Source organism: Nannospalax galili, unplaced genomic scaffold (assembly GCF_000622305.1).
Source record: "Nannospalax galili isolate Female #2095 unplaced genomic scaffold, S.galili_v1.0 scaffold619, whole genome shotgun sequence".
NCBI lineage: Eukaryota > Metazoa > Chordata > Mammalia > Rodentia > Spalacidae > Nannospalax > Nannospalax galili.
In genome coordinates, this window is record NW_008344186.1 from 1,665,642 (window position 1) to 1,678,994 (window position 13,353).

The window sequence follows — 13,353 nt, forward strand, 5'->3', positions numbered from 1 at the left end:
TCTCATAGTGGAATCATGGGCACACTACTGTGGCTCTCTTCAGATGGATCTCAGCATGAGCTCAGCTGGATTCTGTCTAGTAGGTATAATCTGGAGAGCCACTGAGAACAGGTATGCACAGGTGCAAGCAGGTACGTTCAAGTGTACCCACTGCTGCAGGATTGCTGAGAATGGCTTATATATTGATGACTTTGATTCTTTAAGCCCCTGATCTTTAAGTTTTTACCTGAATACCCACTTTTTTCCTTAAATAGGATGAAGAGGCACTAAAGGGACAGCAGATGAGTGACTTACTGCTAACACCTATATCACAGCCTAAGCTTGATGAAACTGGAGGCCCCATGCTTTCTCAGGATAGCTCTTTCAGGGGTCCAGAAGCCCAACTAGATGTGACACAGAGGACGCTCCTTCATCCCGAGAATGAGGTAAGCAGCATGGACTATATAGGACTGTTTAACTGCAGCCCTGAGCACCTCTGCATAGAAGGCTCATCATCCAAAAGCAGCAGGCCAGGTGTGGTGGTACATGCCTTTAATTCCAGCACTCAGGAAGCAGAGGCAGGTGAATCTCTGTGAGTTTGAGGCCAACCTGGTCTAATAGCAAGTTCCAAGCCAGGGCTACATAGTGACACCCTGTCTCAGAAAACAAAAACAAAACAAAATGAAAAACAGGTAGCATTATTGTGACCAAAGTGTATTCTTTGTAATTTTATCAATTTTATGTCATTATAGGTTAGTAATATACTTATACATTCAGAGCTTTTAAATTATCAAGTAGCTTAGTAATTATTAAATCATGTACAATATTAGGTAACTTTCAACACTTCTTCTGTTTAAATGAAAGGTTTTGGACTTAAAAGAACAGCTAAAAAAATAAAAGTGACTTGACTCAGTAAGAATGAAGAAATACTGCACCTCAACTTAAAACTAGATATGCAGAATAACCTTGCTGCCATCAGCCTCCAAGAATCTGAAGAGGAGAAAGTAGGTTTAAAGATAGACTACGAAAGATCTACCTGGAGAACTAAGTTTATGTTGATTATTTAAGTGCTGGGGCCACTACAAGCCTCCCTTCCAGTGCAAAAGAGGGGACCCCATGTGGCAGACAGTTGAGGGAGTTTGCCATGGAACAGCTTTCTCAGGATCCTGAGTGGAGAGCCAGTGGCTCTGCCCCACTCTGTTTCTGTTTCTAGCACTAACAGGTATATCAAGGCTTTTCAATGGGGTGACATTGCAGGGGAGGTTCATTTACCCCTGGGATTATTATGAGGAGAGACAACGCATCATTTGGATTGTATAAGCCTTCCCTTCTCACCGATCAATAAGAAAACTTGGTTTTATGTCTTTTGCATCATTTACACTGTGAAAAACAACCTTTGAAGCAAAAGAAAAAGGGCCTCTACCTAGCAGAAATGATGTGGAAAGAAAGCATAGCTTTAGGAGATGGCATTGAAATGTTTGAGACTGTTCTGGTACTAGAGTAACCTGTACCACAGTGAATTGTAGTATAGAGGCACTTGTGGGTGGTTTTGTGCCACTGTGAATGGGCAGTTTAGAGAAACTAGAGGGCGGCATTTGTACCAATGTAAATGGGTAGTATAGAAACACTGGTGGGTGATGTTTGTGCCACTGTTAGTGGGTAGTATAAAGACATTTGTGGGCAGTGTTTCTAACCAGGCTTCACAAAGATTGCTTTGTGTAGATGGAAAGCCTATTCCTTCATTGGACTCTCAGTGGTGAGCACCAGGTGCAGTGCACTGTACTCATCCTTCTGGTTGCACTCAGGCATGCTGCCTGGAGAGAGGGAGTGACTACTAACTTTGGAAATGCGTAATTTTTAAAAAAGATTTATTTTTTTTAATTATGAATATGTGTGTGTTGGGTGAGGTAATGTGCAGGTGCCTGAGGAGGCGAGAAGGTATTGGATCCCATGACGTTGGAGTTACGGGCTCTAGGAACCAAACTTGGGTCCTCAGCAAGAACAGTATGCACTCTTAACTACTGAACCATCTCTCTCGTCCCTGTTACGTTATTTTAACATAAAGGACTTCTGTAGAAAAATATTTCCAGGGGTCAGTGAGATGGTGCCTAATGACCTGAACCTGAGTTCAATCTGCAGGACCCACATGTTAAATAAGAAGCAGTTCTCGAAAGTTGTCCTCCAATCTTCAAACACACACCGTAGCACACATGTGCCCACATACATACACACTGTTGTAGTTTGATTTCCTTTGCTGTGATATAACACTGGCCAAAACCAGCTTACGGGAGGAAAGGGTTTATTTCACTTTATACTTCTGGGTAACAGTCATTAGGGAAAGTCATAGCAGTCAGAGCAGGAACCTAGAGGCAGGAGCTAAAGCAGAGACCATGGAAGAATGTTGCTTATTGGCTTGCTTTCCCCCTAGCTTTGCTTAGCCACTTTTATTTCTTTTTTTTTTTAAATTAATTTATTGAAAATTTCGTACATGCATATAGGGTGTTTGATCAAATCCATGCCTACTCCCTCCCCTCTGACTCCTCCCGTCTCTCCCCATTACTTTTTTCTGATAACTTCGTGTACTCTTTCTTCTTCTTTTATTATTATTTTTTTATAGGGCTTTTTGCTATTCTAACATTCCCCCCTCTGAAGAGCTAACTCTAAAATTTTTTAAGGATTAAATAAAAGCTCCCAAATTCTTATATAGCCCAGGCCTACCAGCCCTGGGATGACACCATCCATGGTGGACTGGACCTGCCTACATCAATTATCGTTAAGAAAATGTTTCACAGACTTTCACATAGGCCAGTCTTATGGAAGCAATTCCTCAATTAAGGTTTCTTTTTAGGTGACTCTTCTTTGTGTCAGGTTGACAAAAACTAACCAAATACACATACACACACACACACACACACACACACAAATGTTAAAACTGAATAATGGCCAGGCATGGTGACTCACACCTTTAATCCCAGCACTCAGGAGGCAGAGGCAAGTGAATCTCTATGAGTTCAAGTCCAGCCTGGTCTACATAGTGAGTTCCAGGGCAGCTAGGGCTACAAGGGAGACCCTGTCTCAAAAAGACAATAAATAAATAAATAAATAAATAAATATAAATAAATAAATAAATAAATAAATAAATAAATAAATAAATAAATTGAATGAATGAATGAATGGATAAATTAATGAATGATTGCAACTAGAATTCTACTTAAATGGCTGACTTAGTAGGCTCTGATCTTTGGACGACATTTCCTTCTGGTTCCTGGAGGACAGCTTTGTCTCCATAGCTGTTGTAGTTAATATAATCACTTCTTTCTGTTTCCTTTTCATGTCCTACTGCCTGATTCTTAATATGTATATCCTTTCTGTGTTGCTTGTTCCAATATTGGGCTAAGTGATAGTTCTTTAATTTTACTGTTTACTTTCCCCTTACTCCATAATTTTTATTTTTTAATTTTAAATTATATTTCCATATATATGTACACATGTGTGTAAGTGCCTGGGGAGGCCAGAGGTATCAAATGCATCTAGAACTTGAGCAGTTGTAAGCCTCCTGACATGGGTACATGGAACCAAACTCGGGTCCTCAGCAAGAGCAGTATGTGCTTTTAACAGCTTAACCAGACTCTTTTGTTGGTTTGTTTTGAATTTTTAACTTTTTATTGAATTTTTGTGTATTTCATACAGAACATCTTAATCAACGTTATACCCCCTTCCCCATTGGCACCTACCCATTGCCCCCCCGCACTGGATTTTATATAGTCTGTCATTTTTATTAAGGCCTATCATGTCAAGTTAGTGTCTCCAGATGTCCCTCATTGTAAGTTCATCCACTGAAGTCTAGTCAGCTTATCTAGAGTCCCTCACTTTAAGAAGATCAGCTCTTCCTCACCCAGCAGTGATTAGCTGCCAGTAATTCTTTGACTAAGATTGGAGCCTGCTGTCCATTTCCACAGTTCTGTACTGGGTTTTTGTCTGCTTGAGTTTGCGTGGGACTTGTGCATGCTGACACCATTGCTGTAGGTTCATATGAGAAGGGTTCCAGGAGCCTGTAGGACTCTTCCATATGGTCATGCACTTTCTCCCTGGCTCTTACAGTCTTTCTGCCCCCTCTTTCTCAGTGGTCCCTGAGCTCTGGGGTCCTGTCTAAAGACCCACTCTCTGTAGACTCTTATTCTCTACGTTTTGGCCATTTGTGACCTTTTGTGTTCCTGGCCCTCTGTTGCATGAGGGAGCTTCATTGATGAGGATTGAAAGATGCATTAGTGTTCTCTTCATCCTTTGTTCTATGTTCTGTGAGCCTTTAGGTGTAGAAGTTGCATTTTACATGTGCCACTTAGACTTGTACAATTCATAGAGAATCTCTGTGTGTGACCAGTTGTGGAACTCTGTAATAATCTCTGTTGAAAAAGAAGCTTCTTTGATGGCTGCTGACTGAGATACTTGTTTTTAAATTTAAGGATCCATATTTTGCACATAGTAAGAAATTACATTTGCCTAGGGATGTGACAACCTTGGGGTTTTCTCTAAGATCTGTGACCTCTCCAGCTATGTGTATTTGGTTAGGTTTACAGTGCCACATGAGTTTTCCTCTCATTGAGTGGGCTTTAAGTTCAATTAGGTAGCTATTGATTACACCCAAGATAAAACTACCACTGCTGCACCAGTGTTGTTTCCTGTGCCTGTCATTGATGTGGGTTTTAGGCCTTGAAGCTAGAGTTGGACCATCAATTGATGTTCTCCCTTAGCAGCTTGCACAGTGCTCTCCAAAGCCATGAGAGCTAGCCTTCAGGGGAGGTGGCTTCCAGGTCAGTTCCAGCTCCGTTGCTCCAAATCCTGTGTCCAAAGTATATTCTGTCTTCAGCAGTAGGATCTTACCTTCAAGTTCTGGGTGGCAGTCAAGGACTGGCAATAGCCTGTGCAATTTTGGGAGTCTCTTGGACTATCCTGGCCAACAACTTGAAGGAAGGTTTCTCTTGTCTAGCACTGTTTCTTGTTAAGTAGTCTTCAGCTATACACATGGACTCATGTAGGGATATTGTATGTGTAATATTTCAATAGGTTTTTGGACTAATATGATTCCCTCTGATTTTTCATACTAGCTAGGCACTATTTATGTCTCTTCTTTCCCTGTCTTCTCCTTCCTCCCCGCCCTTCCCATTTAAAATGTCCCCATTTTCCCCATTTCTCCCTTGATAATTCCTGTCTGCTGTGATCCCACCTCTCTTGAATGCCTTCTTTTGCCCCCTTCATTACCATAGTTCCTTGTATAGTCCTCCTCCTCCTCCTCCTCCCATTTAACTACCTCCCTTTCACACATTTTTCCCTTCGTAACACCTGTCTCCTACTATTTTTCTCTCTTGGATTCCTTCTTTCCCTTCACCTCCCTGGTTTCCTTCCATTTTCCTGGTTCCTGCAGTTACATCAGGATATGTACTCACAAGGATTTGGTGCTAGGATCCACAAAGGGAGACTATACGTCATTTTTTCTGAGTCTGTGTTTCTTCACTTATTAACAGTTTCTAGATCCATCCATTTACCTACATGTTTCATTATTTCATCTTTCTTTACCACTGAGGGAAACTCCATTGTGTAAATGAACCACATTTTCATTAACCACTCGTCAGTTGAGGGACACTGAGGTTTATTCCATCTCTTAGCTATTGTACAGCAACAAACATGGCTGTACAAGTGTCTCTACAATAAGATGAGTCCTTTGGGTATATGTCATGGAGTGGTATAACCGGGTCATATGGTAGGTTCATTTTTAGTTTAGGTGGTTTTTTTGGTTTTTTTTTTTTTTGTCTTTTTTAAAAAGACAGGGTCTCCCTGTAGAACTCACTATGTAGACCAGGCTGGCCTCAAACTCTCAGAGATCTGCCTGCCTCTGCCTCCTGAGTGCTGGGATTAAAGGTGAAAAATAAGAGTCTAGTTTCATTCTTTTACAGGTGGAGATCCAGTTTTGCCAGCATGATTTGTTGAAGGTGGTGTCTTTCCTCCATTGTGTGTTCTTAGCACCTTGTCAAATATCAGGTGGCTAAAATTGCATGTACTCATGTTTGGGTCTTCAATGATGTTCCACTGATATGTGTCTATTTTTGTGTCAGTAGTATGTTTTTATGACTATAGCTCTGTAATGTAGTTTGAGATCTGGTATAGTGATTCCCCCAGTTTGCTCTTAGTGCTCAGGGTTGCTTTGGCTATCTGGGGTCTTTTATGCTTCTACATGAATTTTAGGGTTTTTTTCCTACTTCTGTGAAGAATGTCATGGTCATTTTGATTAGCATTGCACTAAATATGTAAATGTCTTTTGGTAGGATGGCAATTTTCACAATATTAATTCTTATAATCCATGAGCATGGGAGGTCCTTCCATCTTCTGGTGTCTTCCTCAGTCTCTTTCTTTAAAGATTTAAAATTTTTCTTGTAGAGATCTTTGATGCCTCTGGTCAGGTTTATTCTGAGATTTTTTTTTTTTTTTTTTGAGACTATTGTGAATGGGAGTTCTAGTTTGATTCTCTATTGCTGTGATAAAACACTGACCACTACCAACATGGGGAGGAAAGGGTTTATTTGGCTTACATCTCCCAGGTCACAGTTCATCAGGGAGCCCAAGGTAGAAACTCAGGGCAGGAACCTGGAGGCAGGAGCTGGAGCACAGGCCATGGAGGAATGCTGCTTACTGGCTTGCTCCCCGGGCCCATGCTCAGCTTGCTTTCTTATGCAACATAGGCCCACCTGCCCAGGGGTGGCACCACCCACAGTGGGCTGGTCCCTTCTCCCACATCACTCATCAAGAAGATGCCCCACAGACATGGCCACAGGCCAGTCCAATGGAAGCAATTCCCCTATTGAGGGTCCCTCAACCCAGGTGTGTCAAGTTGACACTAAAGCTATCCAGCACAGAGGGTTTCCCTGTATTCCTCCTCTGATTGATTGTTATTGGTATATTGAAAGGCTACTGGTTTTTATAGATTAATTTTGTTACCTGCCACTTTACTGATAGTGTTGATCAGTTCTAGGAGTTTTCTGGTTGGAATTTTGGGGATTTCTTAGGTGTAGTATCATACCACCTGTAAAAAGGGACAATTTGACGGTCCTCTTTTCCAATTAGTACTCCTTTAATTTCCTTCTATTGTCTTATTGCTGTAGAAACAGTTTCAAGCACTGTATTAAAAAGGATGAAGAGAATGGACAGCCTTGTCTGGTGCCTGATTTCAATGGGAAAGCTTCCATTTTTTTTCCATTTAGAATGATGTTGGGTGTGGGTTTGTTGTATAGCGTTTTAATTACATCGAGGTATGTTCCTTCCACTCCAGTTCTTTTTAGGACTTTTATGATGAATCCATGCTGAATTTTGTCAAAGGCATTTTCTACATCTATTGAGATGTAATTTTTGTCCTTGAGTTCATTTATATGTTTTATGACGTTTATTGACTTACTTATATTGAACCATCCTGCATCTCTGGAATAAAGGTTACTTGATCATGGTGGATGATCTTTGTGATATATATCTATATGAAGTTTGTAAGTATTTTGAGGAGAATTTTGCATCTGTGTTCATTCTGTGTTCATTAAGCATATGGGCCTGTAGTTTTCTTTTTTGGTTGGATCTTTACCTGGCTTTGGTATTAGAATAATGCTGGCTTCATAGAAGCAATTTGGGAGTTTTCCCTCTTTTTCTATCTTTTTGTATAATTTAACTAGTATTGGTTGTGGATCTTCTTTAAATACCTGGTAGAATTTTGTTGTGAATCCATCTGGGCCTGGGTTTTTTTTTTTTTTTTTTAATTGGGAGGTTTTGTATTACTGTTTCAATTTCCTTATGTTATGGGTCTGTTTAAGCTGTTGATCTCTTCTTGGTTTAGCTTTGGTGAGTCCCATGGTTTTAGATACCTGTCCATTTCTTTTAGGTTTTCAAATTTAATAGAGTATAGATTTTTAAAGTATTCCCTTGTAATGTTCTGGATCTTTTAGGTATCTATTATAATGTTTCTCCTTTCATCTCTGATTTTGTTGATTTGGATTTGCTCTTTCTTTCTTTTGGTTAACTGGGTAAGATCTATCTATCCTGTTTAACTTTTCAAAGAACCAGCTCTTAGATTCATTGAATCTTTACATTGTTTTCTTTGTTTCTATTTCATTAATTTCTGCTCTGATTTTTGTTATTTCTTCTTGTCTGTTGTGTTTGATTTAGGGGAGCAGAAAAAGGAAGGAGTTCAAAGTTAAGAAATAAGAACCAGAGCCAGACCCGCAACAGGCAAGGCATATGTTCCTTTATTCAAGAAAACCCAGCAAAGGGCCTCTGCCATCTGCAGAAATAGGCATCAGCAAAGAAAGGCGGAGTAATCTGGACTTATATAGGAACTCTGCTGAACCCAGCTGCAGGAATTTGCTCAGTGCCAGTGACCTTGGGGTAACTGAGGGTCTTCTTCCTGAGATTATTTCTCAGGATGGGCAAGCGAGTTATCCTGTGGCACCAAAAGATATAAGTTGGCCCTGTAAACAGTCTCTCACCCAGGGAAGTGACCAGTTGATAAGGATTGAGCAAAGGCCTAGCCACCAATTTGGGTCATTTGACTCATCTTGAGGAATTTATGTCCTCATGGCTTCCTTTAAGGAAGCTTATGACTCTCCTGAAATATACACATTCTATCATGCTGCATTAGGATTTAATTTCCAGAGTCTTGAGTTGCAATGTTAAGTCATTTATCTGTGTTATTTCTGATGCTTTAGTGTAGGCACTAAGAGCTATAAACTTCCCTCTTAGGACTGCTTTTAAAGTGTCCCAGAGGTTTTGTTGTTTTGTATTATCCCTTTCGTTTAGTTCTAGGAATACTTTTATTTCTTTCTTAATTTCTTCTTTGACCCATTCATCATTCAGGAGTGTGTTGTTTAATCTTCTTGAATTCATGTAATTACTAGGGCTTCTTCAGTGTTGATTTTAAGCTTTATTGTGTTGTGGTCTGATAGAATGTATGAAATTATTTGTTTTTTTGTATTTGTTGCAGTTTGTTTTGTGCCCCAGTATGTGGTCGATTTTTGAGAAAGTTCCATGGGGTGCTGAATAGAAAGTGTATTCTTTGGTGGAATGTTCGGTAGATGTCTCTTATGTCCATTTGATGTATGGTATCATTTAGTTCAGATGTCTCTCTGTTTATTCATTGTCCAGTTGGCCTGCCAAAAGGAGACAGTTAGGTATTGAAGTCCCCTACTAATACCGAGTTGGGGTTAATCTGTGTCTTGAAGTCCTGTAGTACTGTTTTTGTGAAATTGGGTGCACCAGACTTTGGTCCGTATATGTTCATGATTATATCTTCTTGGTCAATTGTTTGCTCCTTTGATCAGAATGAAGTGACCCTTTTAATCTCTTTTTAATAGTTTTAGTTTGAAGTCTATTTTGTCAGATATTAGAATTGCAACCCCTCCTTGTTTCTTAGTGCCATTTGCTTAGAATATGCTTTTCCATCCTTTTACCTTGATGTAGTGCTTGTCCTTGAAGGTGAGATGGATTTCTTGCAGACAACAGAAGGATGTATTTTGTGTATTTCCACAATTATATCTTCATTTAGTTTCTTTTTGTTGCCCCTTGGATATACTTATTCCTTTTTTCCATTCTTGGTATTGCTTCAAGTGTTCTCTGAAGGGCTGCTTTTGTGAACATGTATTCTTTCAGCCTATTCGTGTTATGGAAGATTTTTCTTTCACCTTCAACTATAATAGACATTTTTGATGGGTAAAGTATTCTGGGTTGGCATCTATGGTCATTTAGAACTGGGAATACCTTGGTTCAGGCTCTCTGGCTTTCATAGTTTGCAGTGAAAATTCAGCTGTAATTCTGATGGGTTTTCCTTTATATATGACTTGTTTTTCTTTTGCAGCTTTCAGTATTCTATCTTTGTTCTGTACATTTAGTGTTTATTTTATTTTTTGAAGGTTTCTGATAATACTATATTCTGAACATACAAAGGGTACAAAATGAATTTTTTCCAGAATATATCAAAGGATGGTGCCAGTCTATCATTGTTTGCAAAGCACCTTCAAATACTGTTACTATAGGTCATTTTGTCTCTTAATTAAAGTAAGACACCATATGTCCGTAGTTTTGGCCTGTACTGAAACAAGGGGAAAGAGGGTCCCCTAGAGGGTTCTTAGTCTCATTCATAAAAGAACTGAAGAATGGACCCCAACGACAGAAAACAGACAGACTTTCAGAGAGCTGCATGACTGTGGCTGGTCGAAGTTTTGCGGAGTTCTGCATTACAAGACAGGATTCCAGGCATGAATTGCTACCTCATTAATGCACCAGGTAGTCCACCCAACTGTTTAGCATAACTGAAGGTGAGCCTGCCTTCCTAGTGGTGGTTCTATCACCAGGTGATTGACCAGTGAGACTGGAAAGGTGGGTCCTCCAACAGATAGACTAGGGATTTTATTATTTTTATTTAATAACCACATGATTAGAAGAAGCATTTCATTTCAGCTTTAACATATTCAATAACAATTTCCAGAACAAAGATACATCTCTTTCTAAAGTGGCTATAAATTTTTAGGTTCACAGTTGAATTAATACAGTTACAGTAATATAATACTGAACTCAGTATAAACTCTGTAAGACATAAAATTGAATGAGTTTTTAACCTTTAAAAAAGATCTCCATTTCATTTTAAAATATAGTGTTTTCTACAGATAGACTCATTTTTAATGCTACTAACACTTAGATGTTTGCACATGCGTCTCTAATCTCTACATATCTGATTATTACTAGTCCCAGTCAGTTACACTTGGATCCTTGGCACCTGCGTATGGACAGAAAGTCATCAGGTAGATTTCAATGGTAATGTTTATCACCTCTGCTAATTAACATGAAGTAAATTTTATAGTCTTGAACAGTTAAAGTTATGGGGCCTAGTGTTCTCACTATGATGTGCTATGGGGAGTTTCCTTTTTGGTCCTGCCTATTTGGTGTTCTCTGTCCTTCTTGTATTTGTATGGGATGTCTTTCCTTAATTTTTAGAAATTGTCTTCTACAATCCTGTTTAAGATCTGGTCAACACCATTAACCTGAAAGTCTTCTCCTTCCTCTATGCCTATGATGCATAAAGTTGGTCTTTTCATGGTGTCCCACATTTCCTGCATATTCCATTACTGTGTTCTTTTAAATTTTTTATAATCTTTGCTTGAGGGGTCCAGTTCTTGAACTTTATCCTCCCACCTTGAGATGCTCTATTCTCCATTTCATTTATTCTATTGGTGGCTTTCTCCTGTTGTTTCAAATTAACTTATTGTGTTTTCACTTCCTTCTTCATTTCCAGCCTGAGTTTTCTTCAATGTTTATTTTTTGTGAATTCAGTCAGAAGTTTATCCCTCTCTTCTTTTAGTTCTTTGATTTGTTTGTGTGTTCTTTAAATTCATTGAATTCTTTGATCATGTTTATGATTAGTATTTTAAATTCTGTGTCCTGGGTTATCTCTAGATGGTTCTCCTTTTAGATCTCTTCTATAAGACTGGTGGCTATTTGTTGGGATCATAGTATTTTGGTTTTCCGTGTTATTATTTTTTCATTGTGATTTTGGCATGTGGATTTCTTTTGTTGTGATTCTGGTATGAAACGCAAACCTCCTTTTGTTGACTTGAAATCTACTTCTGTTTGTATTATTGGTATGGGTTGGTTGTTTCTTATTGTGTATGTAAAGTTGGTTGGTCTAGGCTTCAGGTTCTCTCTTTGATTGTACGTTGGAAGGAAAAGATGGTTTCAGTCCAGCTACTCAGGAGGTCTTGCAGAGTCCCAAGTCAGGTGCCAGTCAGGTACTCTCAGGTTTCCTCCTAAGGTCTGGTCCCCTACTAGTGAGCAGTCAGAGCACAATTTGGGAAGCTAGCTAAGGAGAAGCCCAATGTAGGCACTTCTGAGGCAGTCTGCTAAGGTCCAGGCCTCTACTGAAAGGCAGAGAAGCCTAGCCCTGGAGCAGTGGGAGGGGCCACACTTGGTCCCAATGCAGGGGCATGGGGACACTTACCACCAAAAGGGGGCCAGATCCAGGCACTCTTAGGCGGTCTGCTAGAGTCTGGGCCTCTATTCGTCTCCAGACTCTGATTTCATAATTTTCTGTGAAGAGATGTTGCTTGGTCAGGGAAACAACTCAGTAAAGTTCTTGCCCTGCAAGCATGAGGACCTGTGTTTGGATTTCCAGCACCCATATGAAAAGCTAGCATGGTGATATATGCCTGTAATCCCAGTGCTGGGGAGGCAAAAGACAGGAGGATCCCTGGGTCTCCAAGACCTATCTGTTTCTGACTGGCTTCTGATACATGTTTTCTTTTCAGGCTGTGTACAGTAGAAGCTCTGAGATTGAAGAACTGAAAGCCATTATTGAAAATTTGCAAGAAAACCAAGAACAGTTACAAAAGGATAAAACAGAAGAAATTGAACAGCTCCACGAAGTCATTGAGAAATTGCAGAGTGAGCTGACTCGCATTGGCCCTGTGGTGCATGAACTCAGTGACCATCGGCCTGGCAGTCTCCACAATGAACTGTACTGCTTCCAGGCAGAAAGTCTGGGTGGACAGGCACTACAGAATGAACTGGAAGCTGCACTTGCAGCCAAAGACGCCTTGGGTCAGCTTTTGACTAACCAGGCACATGGGCACAACCAGGCCCTGGAGGCACTGCAGCAGCGCCTGCAAGATGCAGAGGAGGCTGCTGCACAGCGCCTGGCTGAGCTAGAACACTGTGTGGCCCTCAGGGAGGCTGAGGTTGAGGGCATGGCTTCCCGGATCCAGGAGTTTGAAGCTGTTCTGAAGACAAAGGAAGCAATCATTATGCAGAGAGATTTAGAAATTGATACCATGAACAAGAAGAAAGTGGCCCATTCCCTTGAGCTGGAGGCCATCCTTTTAGCTTTGGTGCGTTTCCGCCATGCCCTAGAGCAGCAGACTGTGGCTACCCCAAATGAACCTCCAGAACTACAGCAGCTGCGAGTGCAGTGTGTTCGCCTCAGCCGCCAGCTACAGGTGTTACATCAGCGGTTCCTGACATGCCAGATGGAGCTGGACCAGCAACAAGCTCTTTTTGTCCCTGGTGGCTGTCCATACCCTTGTGCAGATATACAGGCCAAATGTGATGATCAGTTGCAACAGGGCACTGTCAGCAGGGGACAGACCTTGACTCCCAATGGCCAGTGTCCACAGGTAGGCCTCATTCCCTGGGGGCTACAGTAGATAACCTTCTGCATCTGGGAGCCATAGGCATTCAGGGAGAGCCTACTGGGGCTCAGGCGGGGATGCTGGGTTATTTTTACTCCTCTCTTGTTTCTCTTTAACTTTAGTGGGTTTTCCTCTCCCTCTCCCTCTCTCTTTCCTCTCCCCCTCCCCC

The 13,353-nt window shown here is 40.7% G+C and overlaps 1 protein-coding gene across 5 annotated transcripts in view; it reads left to right on the top strand.

The window, feature by feature from the left end:
- Positions 1-13,353, top strand: part of Pcnt (pericentrin) — a 143,498-nt gene that overhangs the window by 94,870 nt on the left and 35,275 nt on the right. For all 5 annotated transcript variants that reach the window (XM_008840472.3, XM_029567100.1, XM_029567098.1 and 2 more), the window contains 2 exons: positions 255-425; positions 12,306-13,169. In XM_008840472.3, the coding sequence (XP_008838694.1) occupies positions 255-425; positions 12,306-13,169 (1,035 nt within the window). The remainder of the gene's footprint in view (positions 1-254; positions 426-12,305; positions 13,170-13,353) is intronic.